The sequence below is a fragment of the Xiphias gladius genome, chromosome 13 (genome assembly GCF_016859285.1).
Source record: "Xiphias gladius isolate SHS-SW01 ecotype Sanya breed wild chromosome 13, ASM1685928v1, whole genome shotgun sequence".
Lineage (NCBI taxonomy): Eukaryota > Metazoa > Chordata > Actinopteri > Istiophoriformes > Xiphiidae > Xiphias > Xiphias gladius.
The window spans coordinates 6023307-6046876 of record NC_053412.1 but is presented as its reverse complement, the minus strand read 5'-3'; the positions used below and the strand labels follow the sequence as shown (position 1 = coordinate 6046876).

Below are 23570 nucleotides of genomic sequence, written 5' to 3'. Positions count from 1 at the left end.
TTAGCACTGGGGAGATAGGAGATTTGGACCAGCTCAAATCCACTTAGTCCTGTGGAGAGTTTTTGTACGGGTGCCATCTATTCTGCTTCCTGGGCTCATCTCAGTGGCTTGCTTTATCTTGCGAGTTTAAGCTGCTTTTTGCTATTTTACACACAAAAAAACAACTACTCAAATGGCTGAGTGAATTCAGAGAGTGTGTGTATACTCTCATTTAAAACATGAATTGTAAGTGTCACAAGGATTGAAAAATACAGATTCTCAAGCAGAACATTATTCATTTTGCCACCAACGCACCCACTCAACTCAATCAAGGGGAACCCATCAAACTAGTGAGTCATACACGCTCTACCTGGAGGAAAAAGAATTCTCAGTGTCACATCCAGTGCTGCTATTGTGTTAAGCAATGAAAAATCTATGATTTTGAGCTGTTTTGGTGTCTTTCATATGAGACAAAATTACACGCTTCACAATCAATTTTTAAAATTAATTACTCCTCTAAATTGGATCATCCTGCTTCATTCACTTTCCAAAATATAGCCACTACGATGGGTCAGTTATCAACACTGCTTCTTTGTTTAGTTCAAACTGTGAAAGCAGTGTCAAAAACATAGTAAAAAACGTAGTAAACTACACGATAATGAATGTCTTCAGGAGTGTAGAACAAAAAATAAATAAATTCTCGTTCTCCTTTTTCTCTTGATGGCAGTTTTCTTTGGATTTAATTCACATTCAGAGCACTATCAACACGATGCTTTGACTTGCCTCTGTAAATATCAACTCTCAGGTAATGGTGCATCAGTGACACCCGTCGTTCCTAAGAACCTCAGCCACAAACTCCTTAAGACATAAACCTTTGAAAATGGGTCACACATGTATAGTTTCAACTCTTTAAAAAGACTAAATATTTTCTAAAACAACTGGGCACTGTAGCTGTTCGCAAACATTGCTGAAACAGGAGTAAACTGCAATCTTGTTGGGGACTATTTTCAGCTGCAGACTAATATTGATTTGATGTGCAAGTATTTACGGCAACAGGAGGAGGAAATAAATGAGAAGTAAGCAAGCTATGGCGCCCATGTTCATTGTAATAAAGGAACATGTAACAGTGCAATGGTGTGGCTCACTGCTTTTAAAAGTTTCGGGACAGCAATGGAGCTCTATATCAGGCTTTGGCTACGCAGATGATACTTGTTAGTTGGATTAATTAATTGGTGGCTTTGGTCTTTTCATAGGATTTGTTTACAATAAGAGTAAATACAGAATATTGCCAGTTGTTATTTGGCCTCTTAAATAATCTTTTCTTTCCTTATCTTTTCACTTTCTAACTTTGTCCTCTCTCGACTTGAACTCCACTCAAACTGGTCTTGAAGAGTTACTTAGACTCGATTAAGGTGGATTCTGAGAACACACGTATAGTAGCCATGTTTAGCTGTAAATTACTCACAGTCTTGTACTTGACTATATACTCCACGATGGGCATCCCTCCATCGTCCTGCTTGACCAGGCCCAGCCTGTAGGCCTTGCCCATTCCTCTCTGCCCGTGGACCGCCGGTGGACTCGGCTCTCCTGGGGTAGACGAGAGGAGGGGGCTTCAGAAGAGATGCGAAACAAAACGTCTTTGTGTGTCTTTTCTGAGAGAATGTGTGTGTGTGTGTGTGTGTGTGTGTGCGCGCCTCTGTGTGCATTCCCAAGGAGGGGAGCAGGTGGCAATGTGAGATATGAGATAAGGATGCAGTACAAGGAGAGAGAAGGTTTTAAGCTGAATTAAATTCATATTACAAGGTAACTCCCACTGCCAGGCTATAACTAATGTTGACTGGAGGCTCTTATTATTCACTTTATTTTGCTAATTGGGTCTTCTTTGTAACATTCATTCTCAGCAGCTACACTGCCGTATTATATTAACTGTGGAAACACTTTTTTCTATGGCCTTGCCCGGATTTACTGCAATCCTGCTGTGGCCAGATTGCCAGAATAAATAAAATGCTTATCATAAAACCCCTGCAGTATATAATTTTTAATGCAGCAGTTTTACATCAAGACACAAATTTGACAGGATCTATTCCAATAATCTAGATTCATATCACTGAAATATGAGGAGGTTGTAACCATCTCAAATATAAGCACGCCAGAGTTTCATAAGAGGAAAAAAATAGGTCTCATTTCGCCAAGGTGCTGATGCTTTGAACAGATTTAGCAGAATGTTAGCAATCCTTTCACATATCTTTATTTTATCTTATGAAATCGGGACACAAATATTTTACTGATATGAGTCCAAATAAATTTCAGTTGCTGTTTTATCGGCGTTCACTGTCCCATTTTATAATAAAAATGAAATTTTCGTACTCTGGGTTTCGTACTTAATTATCTACTGTACATCATCATTTGTTAACTGCTGGGATGTGCCAATAATGATCAATTAACCCAGTCTAACTGCTAGAAACCCATTGTAGTAATGAATCAAAGTGATTATGACTGGGTTACATTTCATAGATACATATGTACTAAGTGGCTATTAGAATAGTTTCGAAGATTCCTTTCGGGTTGGATCATAATGAGTCGAGAAGCTCTTATTTTGACGAATGTCTCGTGAAATGAGCTACGCGCAGAGAAGAACAGGGAATCGGACTTACGGATGGGTAAAGTCTGGAAGGTCTCCGTGTGGCTGAACTCCCCCTGACCTTTCCCGTTGACAGCTGCCACTCGAACCTCGTACGTTGTGTTGGGCTCAAGTCCTGTCAGCACCACTGTCGCTGATGAGACAGACACAACCAGAGTTCACGTCACCTGGAAATATGTGGCGATCATCAATCACGTAGACGGCAGAGCAAGTTATTAAAAGAGTGGGTGTTTGATGTTTTGGGCCTTTTTTCAGTGGTTTAGCTTGATTCGTTTAGCTTATTGCAGGGAGGAAAAGAAGAGCAAGCAACCCTAACTTTGACGTGTTGCTTGAGATCAGCTGCATTTTTCATATATTGGTCTTTTACATCTGAAGGTGTGTCTTCCAGCCTGGTTTTGGGACGAAATGATGGTCTGTCATGCTGCTGTGTCTTAGTTTCCCCTTGACAAAATGTGAAAAGTGTGAGAAATTATAGTTTTACTTTAAAACCTTTTTTTATAATAGGTTTTTGTCTTGATGTATGATATTGTATCTCTGTATTTTCTGTTCTCTTTGTTCGATAAAATAGGCCCAGATCTCTGTTTTCTGTCCATTTACTTTCTCCTTGTGGCTATCTGAGAGTTTCCACCACTTTTGGCTGTGGTCTGCTGTACACCTGTGTGGAATTACGTCATTGCTTTGATTGTCTTGTATATAAGCAACTTGTCTTGTAACACTATTAATGCTCTGTGGAAGCCCTCTGGCCAAAACGCTTTCACAATGACATTTTAATGTGAAGCTCTACAGGCATCTATTGCTGTGACGGCCCGCCACCTTTTCTTTAACTTTTGAAATCATTTGTGTTTTTGAGGGCGCCTTCTCAGGAGAGGGGAGGCTGTTACAGCAGCATGTTTAGAGCGTTAATGTGTTTTTAGCTGTTCCCAACGGCAACTCTGGGAGGCCGGATGAAAAGTCTCAGAGATGGGCGAAACACCAAAACTGCTTAAGTGGGGATGACTGTGCACACTTTCAGTTTCTCCTCAAAAGCAAAGGGTCGCACTGTGTTGTGCGAATAAAAATAAGTTCAAATCCTGCTTACTTTCTCACCTCTGCACACTTGGCCAGTGTTGTGCAAAGTCGGCGTCTTTGTCGAATAATCGGTTTCAAAAAGTTGCAAAAAAAAATGAGGGACACAGGTCCCAGTTTTGGCGTCGGAAAGTTGTGGGGCAGGGGTTTTCAGAAGCCATTTAACCATCCAACAAGTACTTTGGCTGAAGCTTACCGACACCTTCATTCATATGATTTTGGAATGAGAGGTTCAACATTCACGAGTGTAATTTTTTGCCCGTGTTCTGTATTTCAAAGCTATGCTAAACCAGCATCTACCCAGACCTATTAATATATTCATCTCTACAAGAGTCATTGTCTCGCTCTCATCTGCCATGTGCTCACCTGTTTTCAACACTCCCACTATAAAAGCTTAATCAGAACTCCAAAAATATAACTTAAATAGAGCAGCTACAGCATTCTGTTAAAATACTAATGCTAAATGATATGAGAGGATTATTATGTGACTGCAAGATAATAATATAATAATAATAGTAAATATTCCTTTTACAATAAACTGTATTTAAAAAAAAAAAAAAGGACTACAGTTTAGAAAAAAGACGCACACCTACAATAATTAATTGTAATTATTAAACAATAAGTTTGAACCAATAATGTTTTCAAAGATGAGATGCAAGTGTGTATCTCATGACATCACTGTACATCATTCTGAAGAATATCAGAGCTATAGCAACAGTGAGAACAGTGCGATATGTCACATTCATACTGTGTATTACATTGATTATTGAAGAAAACAGGAAATCTCATTATCAGACCCCATTAAGAATTCCTATTTAAATTATACAGTCATTAGAGTCTATTTACATAACCTTCAGTAGTCAGAAAAGCCAGCAGAGACTCGGCAGTGTAATGAGCTTGAGTGAAAGTTGTTGTTTTTGTCAGTCGGCACAAATTAAATACTTGAATGGTAATAGGTGCTTTTGCAGTTCTTTAGTCCCAGAACTGAAAACAAATTCTGCAATTTGCAGCTGTGCTAGGTTACTTTCCAGGCTATAAGCAGACATTTTAATTTGGGCAGAAGCATTTGAATGAAACGAGTCCAGGCATCTCATTATATTGATGAAAAGTTTACTGTGTATGTACTTTCTACTGAGGATATCTGAAGAGGCTTGTGTGATGATGCCACTTAACTGGCTTGTAGTAAGTCCAGCTCACTATTCTAATATTTTAGTCTAAATCATGAATAAAAAGCCATATTTAGCTGAATCAAATTTATAGTTACGCTTTATTTATCTAGTTCTGTTCCCGATGTTTCCTCCCTTTGTCGGTCAACCGTGTGCCTCGTTCTGTGCCTCCACACGTGCAGTATATTTTTACATACACTGTTAAAGTGCGGGCTGGTGTTTAGTATTCACCTCACCGCATCTCCATATTGTAATTGACTCTGAAATGAGGGATATTAGTGATAAGCCTTCCAGGTTTGTCGGAGCTGCTTATCACCCAATCATTCGTCCTCTGGCTTCCATTTCCCATCCATCCATCCTTCACCTCATGGTGTACTTTTCCACTAACAGGCTCAGAAATCAATTCCGCGTCGTAAAGCATAAGAAGAGGAAGAGTGTGCTCTTTCAGCTCTGACGGGTTGTGGCAGTCTCCCCCCCGCGAGGTGTCTGAGGTTTGTCATGACCCGACAACATCTCGGGGCCGAGGCTTTGAATGATCGCATGACAGATCTTGCGATACGGCTACTACTCGTGCTTGACTGGTGTCAGTCGATGTGAGGAGGGGTTAACAGGCAGAAACTCTTAATCTGGCATGTAGAGGTATGATGTCTCTGGTCTAATAAGTGGAAGCTGTAAGTTTCCAACTGCGTGACAAAATTATAAATATCCTTATTTCTCAAAAGTGAAGCAGTCTTATTTTCACTGGTAACAACGTACATGCAAATTTTTCGTACATGTACGACAGATTTGGTTTATGACAAGTTCCGATCACTGAGAGGTCACTGAACTCATCATCTGTCATGTGAGTGGAAAGATCTGAATTTGTGTCACAACACTACAACACCAACACTATAGACCATGATGAATTGAGCTTATTTATATTTAAAAACTCTTTTTTTTTAAAATTTGTTTTTCGTTCATTGCTGCCATGCAAAACCATTTATCTAAAATTGCGTTGTTTTGTCAGGGTGTTTAACAAGAAAACCTGAATGAAAGCAAGTACTCTATTCCTGCGTTTTAGCCCCTTAACTAACAAATGATAACTATTTTGTTTCACTGCGGACTATTTTCTGAGCAATGGTGTGGAATTTCACATGTTGGAAAGTTTTTTTCCTACTTTTTCCAGGCAGCAATTGGTTTCAACTCAATTCCACGGGGTCAAAAAATCAAATAGCAGTTTTTAAATAATAATTTTCGTTGTGAACGTTTCTTCAGCAGAAAGCTATTCACAGTGAGAGTGAGGCTAAATTTGAGTACATTTTAAATAATTTAGGCCGTGTCTCCACACAGGCCAGACTCACATGTCACTTCTTACAGGCCATAGTTCACTGTTTATCTCTAATATAGCTGTGAGGCTCATTCCCCATTAGCGGTGGCCATAGCAACCAAGGTTACGGTGGGGGACCCACAGAAGAACGAAGGACTGGGTGACCAGTGAAGAAAGTTAACTGACGTGATAAGCATGCCTGAGGTTCTCAGGGCAAGTTCCTTCTTAGTGGCTCAGACGTAATGAGATACAAAACGTGAGTTAGGTAAAACGTGTGTTAATGTTCAGGATTAAGTACCCAGTAGAATCTTCACACACACATATATATATATAAATTTCAGTAGGACATGTGGATTGATGATGAACAACCTTATTTGGACCTGTAAGTACCATGCGGGTCTATCGACATGTGACTATGTGGATTTATATATGACCTGCCAATGACAGCCTTCAGAACATCGTAGCATTACGCTTGTTGATTTGTATCGCTCGTCTCTTTTTTCCCCTTGATGCGCCAAGCGCCATCAAATGATTCTGAAGTCTCCCGAAAACCTCTTCCACCGGCTCACGGGATTTCCTCCACAGCGTCAACAGCAGACTGACGTTCCTTATATTTTGCACAATGGGCGTATATTACTGTAATTTTCTGTAAAGGTAAATGGTGTGAAAGTACTTACTTTCACTGTTAAGGCTATTAAATAAAAATAAACACCACTCACTCTGGACACTGTGTGACTTGACGTCCCTCCAGTCTTGTGAGCCCACCTCCTTGTACTGGACCAGGTAGTAGCTGATGGGCACGCCGCCATGCGAGTCGGGCTTCATGAAGGTGACGGTCGCCAAGCGCTGGGAGACAGCTGACAGACGCACCGAGTATGGATTTGATGGTACATCTGAAAAGACGATATAATGACATCAGTCAAACACACACAACATTTACACTGAATTATTCACTTTACAAGCTTGTTGATGTTGGTATGCAACTTGTATGAATGAATGCAAGACAGCACAGGGGTGATTGATGTAAAAAAAAAGAAAAAGAAAAATCAAAGCTAATGACAGAATTTTTCCTTAAATTTAGTAACAGAAAATTTCAGTCTGGAGCGAAGCCATAGACAGACCAATTGCCACCCCTGGAGCGATAAATATAAGTTTTCAAATATCAGTTTAAAACATATATGCATTGGCATTTTCACAACGATAACCATAATACCACTACATGCATTTTTAAATGAAGACGAAGGTACCTTTTATGCTGCAGACAGCACAACCTGTTACATCACTGTCATCCCCATAATCCAACTAAAGTTAGACATTATTGCCATAATAACTCTGGGCCTTGAAAGCAATTTAACACACAGCAAATTACTTAATTTTGAGGTAAGGTGGTACATCACACAGCTGCTTCTTTCATTTTGTCCTTGGACTTGTTTTAGCTGCAAACCAACATATTTGCTCTTTTAAAAAAATAATTTCTCAATTTGAAAGCATCAGTGCATTATTCACGTATTTACTTGTGGCCTTATTTAAATCAACATAGACCGATTCACTACAAACTAATTTTCAAGGAAAGAGATTTCCGCCGGTTTTAACTCAATGGGTAGCTTTGAAGACAGCGTGCGAAAGAGCGATGAGTCTTTTCAGCTTCCACTGGAGATCATCTCCCTCCTGCGCCTCCATTACTAACTCAAACTTTTACTACAACCTCGTGGTGTGTAGTGTGTCTTTGCGTTTCCCCGTGTGTGTCTATGTGCATTTGCGCAGAATTTTAAGTGTCAGACCAACTTTGAAAATGCATTGTTTTCTGCAAGGCTCCATATTAGGTCAGCTTTTTGCTCACAACTTTTCTTCTTAGCCAGAGCAATTCAATCTGCGCTAAAGATAATTAGACCGCGCTATTGTGTATTAGTCTGCGCTACCGTAAATTAGGGGGTACTTGAGTAAATAGTGAGGGGCATGGTAAATCAGCTGGCACTGTTTGAGATTAGGCTAGCCTGATTAGGGGTTGGGAGTTGTAGTGGAATTTCTCTTCCTGAGAATTTCAAATGAGGCTATTACCTTTAGTAGAGAGGTGGAGGTTTACAAAGTAGTTGGACAGTTAGGGTTACCGTGTGAGCAGTGATTCGAAAGGTGTGGGGTCCCTGACTGCACACATTCTCGACTTGAAATGAAGTCGCCAATCTCATTAGCTCAGGTATAGGGCCCACACAATAGTGGCAGTTCTGCAGACTCACCTGCCTGGGCCAGAATGAACTCCTGGTATCGAACTCCAATGTTGTTCCTGGCCGTGCAGTTGTAGCGGCCAAAGTCCCTGTCGGACATAGGGGTCACCTAGAACCGGATAATAATAAACATTAAATGAACAAGTAAACCAGAACAAGTCTTAAATTAATTAAAAACAATGACTTTTCTTTACAGGACTTGTACCCACCTCCAGCACAGACTTGCCCTCTGCACTGTGTACTCGCGTGTTGGCGGTTCCCTCTGCAGAGATGGTGAAGCGCTCTCTCCTCCACAGCATGGTCGCAGGAGGGTTGGACATCACATCACAGCTTATGTTCACCGGGTTCCCCTCCCACGAATAATAGATGGTGTGATTGGTCAGGAACTTTGGTATATCTATTACAAAAGTAGAGATATTATCTCTCACACTTGCCTCATTTATATGGTAAAGCAGCTTTTAGCACTAAGACAAGACATGAATTGCTAAAAGAGTAACTGGTGGTGTGTCTGGAATTTGTGGCAGCCAATTAAACACTCAAATCAAAGTGGAGCTGCGTTGGATGATCAAAGACATAAAAATGACTTGCTGAGGCTTAACCCACAAATTCCTCAAAGGCAGAAGAAAAAGCATATCATTAATGCTTCCCAAACTCCTTCTGCAATGTTAAAAAGAGAAACTTAAACTTAATTGAAGCCACCTCATGCTGGGGTGGGGGGATCTCACGATCATCTCCCCAAGAAAAAAAATAAAGGATGCAAACAGAAGCTCATTTGCCCCAGCAAATAGGAAGGGCAGTAATGGACGATGGAAGCGGTGAGCTGTCGTGTGCATTTCTTTCGGCCCAGTCAGCCCAGCTCAGTCGGAGAGGCATTAGGGTTGTTTTATGTTCGCTCGCAGGATTCCATTAAAGAGATTGATGCCTGGCTCTCTGTCACAGCCGAGGACGTGTTATCCCCCTGCAGCCTGCAGTGACTTAGTAAATGAGTTCATTAGTTCTGTGGCAATGGCTGGCTCAGCCACGCCACACTCAGACACACTGCCTGTGTCTTTCTGCAGAGTGGGAGTCAAGTCTGAGAGCAAGTTGTCAAGTCTGTGGCTCCGGCAAAACAAGTTTACTGTATAATGACAGCAACTTTGCTCCATGGTTGAAGAGTGGGTAGCTGTGTGTGAGATTTGTTGGTTTTTTGTTTTTTTTCTACATGAGGATGCCATCCAACTTTTTCCAAAATGTCAACAGGTTTTGAAGGGAATCCGTGAACCAAAAAGTTACCTCAGCCAGAAGAGGAGAAAATTGGTTTCCACATGACAATATAGATACAGTGTTCTTTTTTTCCCTCGCCTGTCTCTCTGAACATATTTGTTTGTCTGCCCTCTCTCTTTGTTGTTCCTCTGAGCTTGAAGATGGAAACGCTGCTACCGAAAAATGCATTTTCCATTGGTCTCGTTTGGGACAGGGCCGCTCTCATAATGAACATAATCATACCGAGGCCAACATGGAGATCTTTGTTTCAGAGCTCATTAAGCAGGGGATAGCCCGCCCCAAATAACCCCAAAACAACCGGCGCCGAGGAATTGATGCGCTCATCGGCAAGTAGGGGAGCTGTCAGTGGGGGGAAATGAAAGGCGATACATGATATCCTCTCACTAATTAACCCTTCAGGAGGCTGTGTGTGTGTGTGTGTGTGTGTGGTGTAGCGGGTGCAGGGCTTTTGAGGCGGGGTGAGTTGTTTGTGGTAATACAATGATCTTCAAAAAGAAAAACAGCCACAGTGTCAAAAGAATCATTAAAACTAAGCATGGTTGAACTTTTGAACTATAAACATGTCTGCAAGGAGTTCACACGTCTCTCGCATGTGTTTCATTCTCACATTAAGGATATGATACCGCTAATATCTACGCAGACAGTGGAGGAGTGGATGGGATTATATCAGATGACCCAGGGCTCCAACAGCCTTATTCATTTTGCACATTAGACAACATTAGACGAGTAGTTGCTGGAGTATTTCCAACTTCCCACCCGTGTGAGTGTGTAACTAATCATACAATACACATACTTACACTCAATGTCCAGGAACATGCTCTTCTGATGACCTCCGATCCTGCTGAGTGCCTCACAGTCAAAGCGACCCAAGTCGGCGAGCCTCACACCGCTGATTGCCAACACCGACTTGCCATGACGACCACGCACTTCAAAACGGCCGTCCTGGCTCTGCAGACACAAACACACCCACACGCATCTTATTTTTGTAGGCATAACAAAAACAATTTGCTGTTACAGCCCAAAAATAGATGTTCTTTTGTTAATGTAGCAAGCCAGCGAAGGTCCGAAAGTCTAGCCGTGAGGTGTATTTGCAGAGATTCTTGGGTGATAAAGAATTGGTATTTGCATCCCTGTAATTTTCACACAGTCACTGCCCTTAATAAGTGGTATGGTGAAAATCTGAGCAAAAACAACCCAAACACATTTTGGAGCCGGAAAGAGCAGCTAACCAAATAGACCTATGGTGTTGAAATGGGGACATTGATTATAGTTCTTATTAATAATATGGTTAGCAATTTACTTGTTTTATTGCACTGACTATCCCACATCACACTTCCCCGCCTGGTCATTTCCGGTCATCACCTATGAACCTCTCCCTCTCCTAAAACAAGCCCCCTCACTCCCTCTTGTGGCCAGGTGGACTTCCTACTACCCGAAAGCAATCTTTGGCACATAACTTGCACCCCTGGACCACCAGCAGCCATCTACTTTTGCTGCCAGCCCAGTCCCAATTATTCTTAAGATGACTCTATTTAATGTGAGATCTCTTAACTCTGCCTGTACATCTATATTGAATCGCATCTCTCCACTTAAAATCAGGTCAAAAGTCTATGCAACAGAAGCAGCCGTGGATAGAACGCAATATTCGTAGCCGTAAGTTGGAGTGCAGGAAAGCAGAGCGGAGATGGAAGAAGTCAGGTCTCCTAGTAACTGATGAAAACATGGAGTTACTACTCCACTACAATAATGTGATTAAAAATGCCAGAGACAAATACTTCTCTGACCTTATGGCTGTCCATCAAAATTACCCCCGATTGTTATTCAAAGCTGTTGACCAGCTGGTAAATCCGTCCCCTCCTTGTGCCCCTGCTGAAAGCGTTGCTGGCTGTGAAAAGTTTTTAGCCAACTTCACAGACAAGGTAGAGTCCATCAGAGCTTCTATTACACCTTATGGCACACGTTGCGCTGTTTATCAGTCACCCCAGAACACCTTAAACCACTTCTCTCCCATTTCCATGTCTGAGCTTTTAGAAATAGTATCTGAAAGTGTCTTCCAGTCCACTTGATGTTATACCCACAAACATTTTCTCAGAATCAGCAAATCTATTGGGCCCCGTCTGTTGTCTGTTTTCAACGGTTCTTTATCTGATAGTTGTGTTCCAGATTATTTCAAAACTGCTTGCGTACAACCAATTAAAAAAAAAAAACTGGACTGGATCCTACCCTCCACCAGAACAACAGACCAATCTGAAAGCTTCTTTTCATGTCAAAAATACATGTCCCAATAATTACTTTTAACAGCAGAAAACAATACAATTTTTGAGAAATTTCAAACGGACTTTTGCAAACATCATAGCACCGAGACTGCCGTTCTCAGGGTGACTTTCTAATGGCCGCCGATGATGGGATGTGCTCAGTCCCTGTTCTTCTGGACCTTACAGCTGCTTTTGATACTGTCGATCACGTCGTCCTGTCATTCTGACAGGCTGAGGCACTGGTTGGGAATATCTGGCACAGCCTCAGAATGGTTCTCCTCGTACCTGTCAATGGGAGGTTGCGTGTCTCCATTAATGGCTACATGTCATCCTTTACTGCTGCTAAGTATGGTGTCCCACAGGGGTTAGTTTTGGCCTGGGATCCTCGGGCAGAAGTCTTTTAGCTGTTCCCGAGGCACAGCTGAAAACTAGAGGTGACAGAGCATTTGCAGTCAGAGCCCCAAAACTGGAACTGGAACAAGCTGCCTAAGGAAATCAGGTGACTACTTTCAAATCTCTTCTTAAAATAAACTTTTATCAAAGAGATTTTAGTGACTTTACTTAATTGTATTGACTGCCCAGATTACTTGATTCTTTTAGATTTTTTTAGAATGGATTTTATTCATTTTTGCCCTTTCGCTGGTGACACTGTATTCTTTCTTACTGTAATTGTCTCTATGATCTGATTGTTTTAACTCTGTTGGCTTGTATGACCTACTTGTTATAATTTGCTGCTCTGTGTGAAGCACTTTGTATTTATATATTATTTTATTATATTATATTAAGGGAAAGCCACATTTATGCTTGCGACTGTGTAAAGCTGGAGAAATGTATTGATTGATTGATTATGATATAAAGTGGGGAACACAAAGCAAAATCACGCCCAGGAATCCACAAAGGCTGAGCCCACAAAGTTCCTCGTCCAACTTTGTACTTGTAACTAAATGACAGCCCCTTGATCCATTTTGACCCTGCCTGCAGGCAACCGTCACTTGTCACATAGAGTCAGGGTTAATGCAATAAACCCTCGATTTATTACAAGGTCATTACATCTGTATGAAGACAGATGGTATCAATTTGAAGCGACGGGTCAATTACAGCGGACGAGGCTATCATTCCTGTAATCGACATTCACACGTAATGAGAAAAAACACCCCAGGAGCACCCTTGTTGTAGACACAATACAGCTGTAGCCTTCAGACTGTTACCGAACAGATAACCTCTGTCACCCTCAAGAAACTACTTTTGCGTGGTACTGCCCATGGACTCTGTGTTGATGCATTTGAGAGCTGCGTGACTGCAGCAGGGGTTTTATTTGTGATTGGAAGAAGATTTGGAGGTCCGATACACCGAGCAAAATAATTTTAAACAATGTCACTTGCTGCATCTTATCTTGAAATAGTTTTTTTTTCTATTTTTCAGCCTTTTTTCAAGGTAGTTTTTTCCTATTTATGCAGAGAAACCTTTGCAATCCAAAATTTCTTGTATCTGTGCTATACAGTAAATCAGATGATTAACGCGAAGAACCAATGCTACAAAATGTTTTGTTTGATTCAGTGTTTCTGTTTCACACTTATATCATAATTAAGAAGTCGGCTGACATTCTCTACTCTCTTTCATGGCACCGCCATTATTAGTAAAAACAGATTTAGTTGAGGTCTTCTTATTATTAATGTGCTGTATGGTATGGTACATGTTTAACGTAAGTACTCACTGAACAGCACATGTCATTCAATCTATACAGGGCTTTCGAAGCCTTCGTGAACAAAAAGACACGGCTATGAAAGATCGCAGTGACATATCATGATTCCATTATCCCTGCTAAGTAACGCTCAAAGGCACCAGCTTGCGTTTTCTGAGACATGTGTGCACACGGTGTAGCTGCTCGATGCAGGAAAATGAGGTCTTGAAGGGAGACTGCTGACATGGTCATGTTTCATGAACACGATGAGGAAATTATCTGAGGAGTGCATACACATACGCACGCACGCACGCACACACACGAACACAAACACACAAACGGCACAAAAACTTGGTTGTAAAACTACATATGACCAAGCGTATACCCACAGTTAATTATATATATATATCACGATCATGACTTTTTGATGACTGAAAACATCCATCTGAGTCCGTTTGCTTTTCCAACATTGTTCCCTTCTAATTAGTCAATTTAGTCAACTTAGATAAACGTTTTTTAATAGAGTAAAAATAGAAGTTATTTAGCTTAAGGCCTGAGAGTTTATGTAGGATTGCACTCAAATCAGTTTATTCCGAATAAAGGAATTAGAACTAAAAAAAAAAAAAAGAAGAAACAAAGCTGAGGCTGAATCAAATCAGGCTGCCAGTAAGCCTATTTAGCAAAGGGATACTCCACAGTGCTTTGGGAGGTTTTTGTAGGTACAGCCGTAATCGGCAAGTTTCTTGTCTGTGTGTTGTTGCATAATCTTTGGTGATAATCAATGGATTTCTGTTGTGATTCTGCAATTCTGTGATTATTCAGCCACAGTGGATCTCATTGTTCATGCCCATTACCCAAGTCTCATTTATGCCAAACTGCAGATACTGTATACACATTAAACAGTATATGCGGTATATGCCTGATTTTTTTTGGCAGGAGAGATTTGAGGTTAAGCTGTGTTTGTGTCATACAGGAGTTACTGTAATTAACATTTTCCGACTTGTAAATACTGTAAGCGGTAAATCAAAATTATGACCGAAGCCAATTGATATATCTGATTTGGCGTTTAAATGAATAGTTTGCACTGTGGGGAATACTCCTACTCGCTATCTTCCTGAGAATTAGCAGAGAAGACCAATACCACTCTCATGTCTGCACGCTAAAAATGTTGTTGGCGCTACAGCGTCACATAAGGACTGGAAACGGGGGGAAACAGCAACCCTGGCTCTGGCTGGAGGTAACAAAATTCGGCTAATTACCATGCTATAGCTTGTTTGTTGATTTTCGTCACTGTTATCACAATTAATCCTAGTTATATTTGATAACTAGCATTAGAGACGGGCCTCTGCTAATGCCCATTATGTGTCTAAGCATTATAAGCCTTGGCCATGAAGCCCCCTCTTCTGAATCATACTCTCTTTATGTTGTCGCTCTTAGACCGCTTCGGCATTATCCTGTTTAGAATGGCTTATCGTTGCTCTTATCGTCGAAATGCTATCAACATATGAGGTGAAGCGGCTTTGGTCCCTTTGTGCTGCCACTGCACACTTTGCCTATTTGCCTCGCCAGCCGAGGTCAATAGGATTGGGAGTGTGTGTGTTGAATAGGAATACCGGAGATAGAGTGGGGTTGGGGGGCAGAGAGGAGAGGGAGGAGGAGAAAGAGAGGAAATCTTCCAGGAGGTAGCTTCTGAGTCAGGAAATTACCCCCCCCCCCACACATACTGACAGGGTCTGTGTCTAGAGACGAACTCAGCCCCTAAAGCACAGCCTGTTTGATATGCAGCTCAGCGGAATGACAAGGCAAGTGGCCAGACATCAACACAACAGCGACTCACATGCACGCTCGCGGACACGCACAGGCACATGCATGTTCCTGCGGCACACATACTGTACACACGTGAACGGCAGCGAACATGAGAGCACAGAGATAAAAGCCAAAGAAATGTGGAAGCTGAGGGGAGAGAGAAACTGGAGGAGATGAAAGGACACACAGGTAGCAGAAGCAAAGGAGAGCAGAAAAAGAGAAAATATATGAAATGCTGTCCCTATCTGATCCATAAGACCTGAGTAATGAGAAAGTGTGTGGGTTTACAGTGAACATATGAAGCGAAATCTTAAATGCAATCTGTCAAATGGGATTCTGGATACCATTAGTGTGTTATTTAAGTCCAAATGCTTGGGAATTTTCAGATATTAAAAATGTCAGCCGTAAATGTCAGCGAGGCTGGGAACACACTGTAGTCTAATTCTGGCAAGCGTAGCTTATTCCAGCTGTTTAGTGTGGGGGCTGAACATGGGGTCTGCATATTCGTAACACTCTAATGATTACTATATCATCTCCCTCTCATGACAACAACAAAATGACATTTAATAATGGCTTTCTGTTTCAAGGAAAGGAAATGGAGGCCAGCAAGGGGTTTCACACAGGACGCAACATTACTATTATCTATTTTCCTCTGTATTTTGCAGATGCTTATGTGAGGTATCAAACGGAAAACAAAACATTTATCTCAGTGGGTGTGGGAGTCTGCTTTTTGAAGGTTTAACTGTCAAATGTCTTTTTTATAAAAGCCCAAATCCACACAAATCCACTTTCAAGCTTGACTTGTGAATAGCTGAGGAAAAGGTTAAAAAGTTCTATCGAATTTAAGTCTATTTAACCACATATGGTGCATCAATCTTTGCAATAGTCATCGAAGCAAAAGTATAGACTTTTAAAGTCAGTAGCTCTTCAGCCTGGGATGTTTTGCATGAATATAACAGATGCTACAGTGCAGTTTGTTAACCTTGCTCATAAGCAAAACAATACCAGAGGGGTGAAACAATTCCCCAATTCAAATCCTGCTTCAGTTCATAATTAGATTCCGGGAACTGCATCCCATTATGTTCTCTTACCAAGGGGTCACAGTGTTAGTTGACAAAGAATGAGAAGAATGGGAGCAACACTATGCAGTGAGCAAAAGTAAGCCCTTGTGAAGCTTAATGTCTCTCAACAAGAGAGGAGTGGGTGCAGACTGGATATGCAGATTGGAGAGCAAATTGAGAGAGGAACATCCTGCCTTAAACCTAAATGACTACAGCCATCCATCACGCCTCGTGGTGCACAAGCCGTGTTTGTCTTTGTGTATGTTTAGGTGTGTTGGTTGGCACCACGCATTTCCATAATTGCATTTGCTGTGGGAAGGGAAGCACTTACTCTCATTTTTGGCTGTGATTTATCAACCCGAGCGATTCAAGCCAATGCACACATTCGTTTATCTCTGCGGTGACCTTTTTCCCAAGCAAAAAAATGAGTGCCATCTTTGATTTTTTTTTTTTTTTTAATTTGTTTTCTTTTTTTTAACTGATTCTGTGAAAGCTTCAGCTGCGAAGCTGTGATGGAAGCGCATATGGTTTTGACATTGATGGCAGCTCATTCAAGGGTAATTACTTTTCCAAGAAAATGCGGCTGCAGCTCATTCAATTTCTGATTTGTGAGACTTGTCTCATGGACAAAGTGAATAATGGATGCTGTGAGAAAAATACAAACCATAGCTTAGTATCTCCACAAATTCCTATGTTGGATTACATAAAAAGTTACAGAGTCAAAGGGAGCTACAAATCAAAGAGTAAATTGAAGGTATTCGCATTTGCCCTGAAAACTTCAAGGTTCTTGCTGCTTCTTTTTGCCGAGAGCTAATCAAAATAAATGTGCGTGCTGATTTCCCTGAGATAATAATATCACGAAAGTCGGGAGATTTAAACACTCCCTGTAAAAACATGGACCAAGGTGAATGTGCCTATGTTGTTTAAGTACATCTTTGAAATGATAAAAGTCGAGGCTTCGTATGTCAGCTATAGCATGGAAAAGCAAATGCACTGTAAAAGCAGAGAAGGATCAATCATCAACTCTTGAATGTGAATAGTATTAGCAACTGCCTTCAGACAGGCCCTGAGCAGCACTGCTAGCAATAAATGGCTCTAACGGCAACATTTCATGTATGGCAGATGGGAATGATTATGTCTGCATTTATTTTATGAGGACATACAGTATACAAGTAATTACCTGTTCATGTCAGCTATTTCACACAAATAGTCCATTTTCTCTACATAAATAAAATTAGTGACATTTTAATGGTTACCATAAAGAGAAAAACAGGAGAAAAACATTATACATGCATTACTGAATACTGTTTTTGCTGCATGAAAAACGTTGTAACACCTCATTCTAAACTGTAACTCCAATTAAATGACTTCCTGTTCTTCTGTCAGTTGAGGTAATTTTAGGAAACCTTTGTTTTATTAAAACCTCATTAGTGAAACTCAATGGCATCCACTCTGAAAATAGGGTTGGATTTCAAAGCTCCATTTAAAGTTGACATTTGGCAAATCACTCATTTCACTAGAGAGTGAAATGAGAGACACTGCATTTTCAAACTAGACAAAAACATTGCCACAAATATAGATTTACATATGTAGATGGTATTCAGGATAAATAAAATCTGATTTATTTACAGTGATGGAGCGTACTGGCGCCTTAAGTCCTTTACAGTTGACTTAATCTACCCAACAAAGCCTGAGGCTACCGGTCACATGATGTGTATAGTTCCTGAAGCCGATGCCAACACGTAAGCACCGACGTCAACGCTTCATATAGAATCGTGGTGTTGGACAATGCTTCATGTCTATAAAAAATTTGTATTCAGGCCTATAAAAATGTTTTAAAGAAAAGAAAGAAATAATTCTTTTTAGTTGAAATGCTCTTTAATTATTGACAAGTTTTCTGATTCTGAAACTGGTGACCAGCATTTGCAAGTAGCTTCTTTTTAAGGCATCACCAGCCATTAAACTAGTATTTGCTGAATGTACTAAAGCTCCATGCAGAGTTACAGCAGTCTTTAATGGCGGCACGTCTAGGAGGTGTCGTCTTAACTCTATAGTAAATTTGACGTTAGGGTTATATTGGATTGCAGGGATCTTCTGACTATTTTTTACAGCCCTGGGTGAAATCAAGTTACAGTACGTCCTGTTTGCCCAAACTCATAGCCCTGGCCCATGCTTTATGATGATGCACACACACACACACAGAGCCAGATGGACTTTCTGGCAGTTTCTACCTTGTCTCCGTCCACGAAGGTCTGGCCGTCGCTGGCTCTCCTCCAGGAAATGTCGGGCAGAGGCTCGCCCTCAGCCACGCAGGAGATCATGGCAGCGCTGCCCTCCACGGCTGTCACGTTTTTCAGCTGGGTGATATGGGGCTGGACTGGTGGCCGCAGAGGACGAGGGGGGAGGAAGGAGTGAATAAGGGACAAAAAAAAAAAACACAGGTAAGTGACTAAAGAAGAACAGTCTGAAAGGCAAAGGGGGGGGGAGATGTTAGGAGAGAAGTGAGGAAGTCAAAGGGTGAGCAGGAGAGAAACTGTCCATGATCTAACTCATAAGGGAGGGTCGATGTAGGCTATACCATGGGGTTTAAACACAGAGCCGATGCATGACTTTGGCACTGACAGTCTAGGCCAAAATCATTTATGCACTGCAGTCATACTCTCCAGGTCAGGCATAGCGGGAACGCATGCCCTCTGGCCTTTTTTGTTCCGACATCTTGGCCTAGATGACAGCACAAAAAACTGACTTTGCTAAAGTTTTAAAGCATAAAACACATCGAATCCGCCTCTACCTCTGTGTGCGTTCCCCCTTTTCTGTTTTAAATAAATATAGATTTTTGTCTGGAAGGATGCTTCTCCTGCACCCTGTGATTCGCTTTTGACACAGAGTAAGCACCACGATAAGTGCTTAAAAGCGTGCCGTTGGGGGCTGCTCCCTGCTCGCCTCCTCCTGATAAGATGCTAAGCAAACTCTGAAACACCATGCATGTCAAGGGCACAAGAGCATGTCACATGAATCATGAATTGCTTCCCCCCCCCCACACACATCGCACTTAAATCCTTAACAGGGTGCTTGCAAAGTAGCATGGCAGAAAATCTAAAAGGAAAAGAGAAATGAATGGAAAATTGTGACTACTGTACTGAAGGCTTTTAAAACCGCCCAGGGGGATCCAAGGAGCGTTGGGCAATTTCACATGGCTCCAACTTTGGGGTGGAGGAGCAATCTCAAGGGAATTTGGGAACTTGTCAAAACATGGGGTCACACATAGACACAGGTGCCCACGCACATATTACCATTCCTGCAAGGACGTTCAGTGAACAGATCAATGTTCTAAGACTAGATCCTTACGTAACCACTGTATACAACGCTGTGCAAGTGTCCTAATGCCAACTCTGCTCTTAAAGGATAATGACAGTTAACTGCAACAAGGGTCAGTTTTAGCTTCCTTTTCTATCAGTTATTATACCGTTGAACTCACCAAGATCTGGGGAAGCGGCAATATCACTACAACAACGTCCAACAGAACGAGAAAAAAAGAGCAGTCTGACAATCAGACAGGTCTTAAATAATCAGTTTAGCAAGATTATCTATACTTAACTTAACTGGTCAAGGAACTGACCATTTAGTGAGGAATATGTGCGTGTGTGTGTGTGTGTGTATCATTAACAGATTAATGTGACTGGATGTTACTAGTCAGCTGGTGGCTAACCAGCTGATAGCTGAGCCACTGATGGTAAAGCAGGAATAAAGTACAACTTCAGCGCTTGAACTAAGACAGTGCTCCATTAACCTCTCATTGCACTGAAGTAGGTTGCACTAAAGCAGGACAGCTCAACGTTAAACGTGGAAGTCAATCTGTAAACAGTGTTGAGGGTTTACAACAGACAGTTGGAGAAATCAGTTTTTCCATCCCTGGTTTCTTTAAAACTGTTTAGTCAGACATTGTTTTTTATGTACTGCATGTGTTCTGAGATCTCAGCGAGTAACCTTGCAAGTACAATATTACCATATCCAATGGGAATGATGTCTAAAACCATAAAAATAAGCCCCTAATTTATATAAATGAAATTTATCTTTTAACAATAAACACAGCCCCCCTACAGTTCCTGCACCAGCACTAACAAAAACAACAACCCTAATGAGTTATTTAGTCCACAACTGAGTCATAAAATCTTGTTTTCCTACAACAAGTCAGACAGATTTGCCAGTAAGCAAGGATAATCTCAGCTGTTTGTAAAATAAATAATCCGACTTAAAAATCCTCCAGAATTAAGTGGCATTTGCTTCATAATAGTGCAGCAATCTGCCTGATTCTGTTTTGTGTTGAGACAAAAGGAAGCTGCAGTGGGAACAAGTGAAATTATCTCAATTTATTGAAGTTTTTCTTTTGCTAAGAATAATAAGCTTTAAAGCCTCCGAGTGAGACTAAATGACTTGTTAAGATGATTTCCGTGGAGAAGAAGAAGTGAGGAGCACTTTAAATGATCGTCCACATCTATTATACCTTGTAAAGGCTTTTGGCATCAGAAATACACGTGTAAACAGACACTTTCACTCAGTAATAGAAAACAAATGCACATTCAAAACCCCATCCCACTCCCATGGACATGCACAGATTAAACCGTTAATAGTACAGAGACCGGTCTGGACCAGTCCTTCATCACCACCTTATCTGCAGCCGTTTTGCCCCAGATGCCCTTCATCATGCAAATATTAGATGGAAAATGTCTCATTTATCAAGCGTGGTGCAAAAACCACTCTGAAGGGAACATTATTAAAAACACATTATCTAAAACATTTCAACTATAAATGAGAATGAACTGAGAAGCATTTGTGTGCTAACAGATAAAAATCCTGAATTAATTTGACCTTCCAGGTTTGGGGAATTTTTACAGCATAGAGTGTATTCTTCTCAGTTTGATTTGTAAATATAAATTAACTTCTAAAGTTTCTCATTAACCTAGTATAATTAAAAACAAGTGTTTTTTTACTCTGGCATTTGTTAATAACTATAATTACCCTTTATTACAATAATTATACGTATTATAATAATTATACTTGTAAATGTTGCGTTTAGCTACCTCATAGTGTCAGCCTGGCACTCTATGCATTACAAAAAGGCTCAGTCTTGCCCTCAACCTGTGATAAAAGCCACTAATTTTCTCTGTGTTGACATAATGACATTATTGATATGTTCTGTACAGTATAACTACAGTTTTAGTACAGTTTGACTCACTGTTGCCTTAGAAAGCCGAAAACAATAGTGTTGTTTACTTTGACATTTCATAGCCGCTTGCAGACAGCTAATGCAGGAAAAGGCCTTCTTATGCAGCTGACCTGCATCTGCATTCCCTCTACGGTAATATTTGACATTACACAAAGTTATCATTCCTCCCACTGACAGATATCAGAAAAACAAAATATGGTATTGACTGTATCTGATAACAATAATGTGCGTTGTTATGGCGGTACAGATCCACAACGCAAATGTCAGCATAGATTCTCTCCAGTTATCCCTGATACCTCTTGTAACTCTACAAAGTTTAGAGGTTTTAACAGAAAAATCCACCCTCAGACACTCCTCTCTCTCTCTCTCTCTCTCTCTATATATATATATATATATATATATGTATCCAGTCTGTGATTTTCAGTTTATTCGAGGAGTTATTTTCTGGTGAAAATTGATGAAATTGACTATGTTTGGCTGTCTTGTTCCGCTTACATTTTTCATACAGAACAGTGAATGGTTTATTACGTGTTTTATAGTCAACAAAAATAAATAAAATAAAATAAAAACAGGAGGATGTTGTTTTTCACAGGCCACTGACGACAGAACTAGAAGGTGCAAACTGTGGCTGGTTGCAGAGGACTGTTGAGGCTTCTGTCTGCAGAGAGATGTGTATCTCTGTTTCTTCTGATAAATTTCTTGCTGTATCGCTGCTAAATGTTGCTGCAAAAGGGAGAATTTAGAAAGAAGCATCTTGCTCTTTTACCAAAACTGACATTTACTGTTGATGCTTCAGATAGATGAAAAAACCTCTGCTATCAAACTGCATTGTTGACTGTTGTCTACAGTAACAGTGGTTTCAATTTTCACTTTGTCATTATGGGTTACCCAGTATAGATCGATGGGCAAAATGGCAGTTTTATGAATCAAATCTACAACACAATAAAGTGTGCAAAAAGTGACGGTTGCTGAATACTTTCTGAACCCGCTGTAGGAATTTCTATGAGGAAATGATGAAAAATACAACACCAAACAAAAAACCCTTTAAGGCAATGAATGACCGACAGTCTACAACTCCATCAGCCTTCCCATTTGAACTGAAGCACGACAGCTCATATAAGCATCTCTGTGAGGCTGTAAGGGCCCGCGCCGGCTTAGCAGGTATAAAGTTTACCATGGTCACCGAAAATCTCTACAGACCTTTGCAGAGAAAGGTGTTACGGGTAACCGTAGGTCACAGGCGCTCGAAAAGTGAGAATGATTCATCCTTAAGAGACCACACAAAATTTCATGGCAGTCCATCCAATAGTTGTGGAAATATTTCAGGCCGGACCGACCAACAAAGCACCCCTTGAGCCACCCGGCTAGCATAAACCAACTGATAAATGCTATGTAGCTATTTCTTTACAGTGGAAATGGTGGATTGATCCCAGAGCCTAAAAGTCAAGACATCTTGACATAATCCCTGAAGACTGATAGTAGCCGGAAGGACTAACACTCCTGGCATTTACAGCTCAAGGGCTGCTATGGCAACTTTACACAGCAGCCAGAAGGCACACTGCCATGATACTGGACCCCCAGATGTGAAGGCGTTGAAGTGTATGAATGTGACACAGGAATGAAACGGGCTTCGAGCAATTAATTGCCACGATAACCTGTGTGTGGCAACACATGGTCATGTGTCTACATTTTGAAACCCATCTGTGAAAGTGAGTATCCAGCAGCTGCTGCAGCTATACAGCTCATTCCCTATCCTCTAATGTAACATGAAAACTTCAAGGTATAAATTTACCCTTTTCTTTGGTCATATCTTTCATCTCATTTTCTGGGCTGAAGATCCCACTGCTTTAGTTCATTTTATCACCTATCCTCATGTAATTTGACATTTGAGAAAAGAG

The 23570-nt window shown here is 40.9% G+C and overlaps 1 protein-coding gene across 3 annotated transcripts in view; it reads right to left on the bottom strand.

Moving 5' to 3' along the window:
- Positions 1 to 23570, bottom strand: part of LOC120798257 (neural cell adhesion molecule 2-like) — a 403203-nt gene that overhangs the window by 29260 nt on the left and 350373 nt on the right. For all 3 annotated transcript variants that reach the window (XM_040142421.1, XM_040142420.1, XM_040142422.1), the window contains exons 8-14: positions 18677 to 18822; positions 10440 to 10590; positions 8589 to 8776; positions 8392 to 8488; positions 6877 to 7050; positions 2634 to 2753; positions 1445 to 1566 (exon numbers count right to left, since the gene is read on the bottom strand). In XM_040142421.1, the coding sequence (XP_039998355.1) occupies positions 1445 to 1566; positions 2634 to 2753; positions 6877 to 7050; positions 8392 to 8488; positions 8589 to 8776; positions 10440 to 10590; positions 18677 to 18822 (998 nt within the window). The remainder of the gene's footprint in view (positions 1 to 1444; positions 1567 to 2633; positions 2754 to 6876; positions 7051 to 8391; positions 8489 to 8588; positions 8777 to 10439; positions 10591 to 18676; positions 18823 to 23570) is intronic.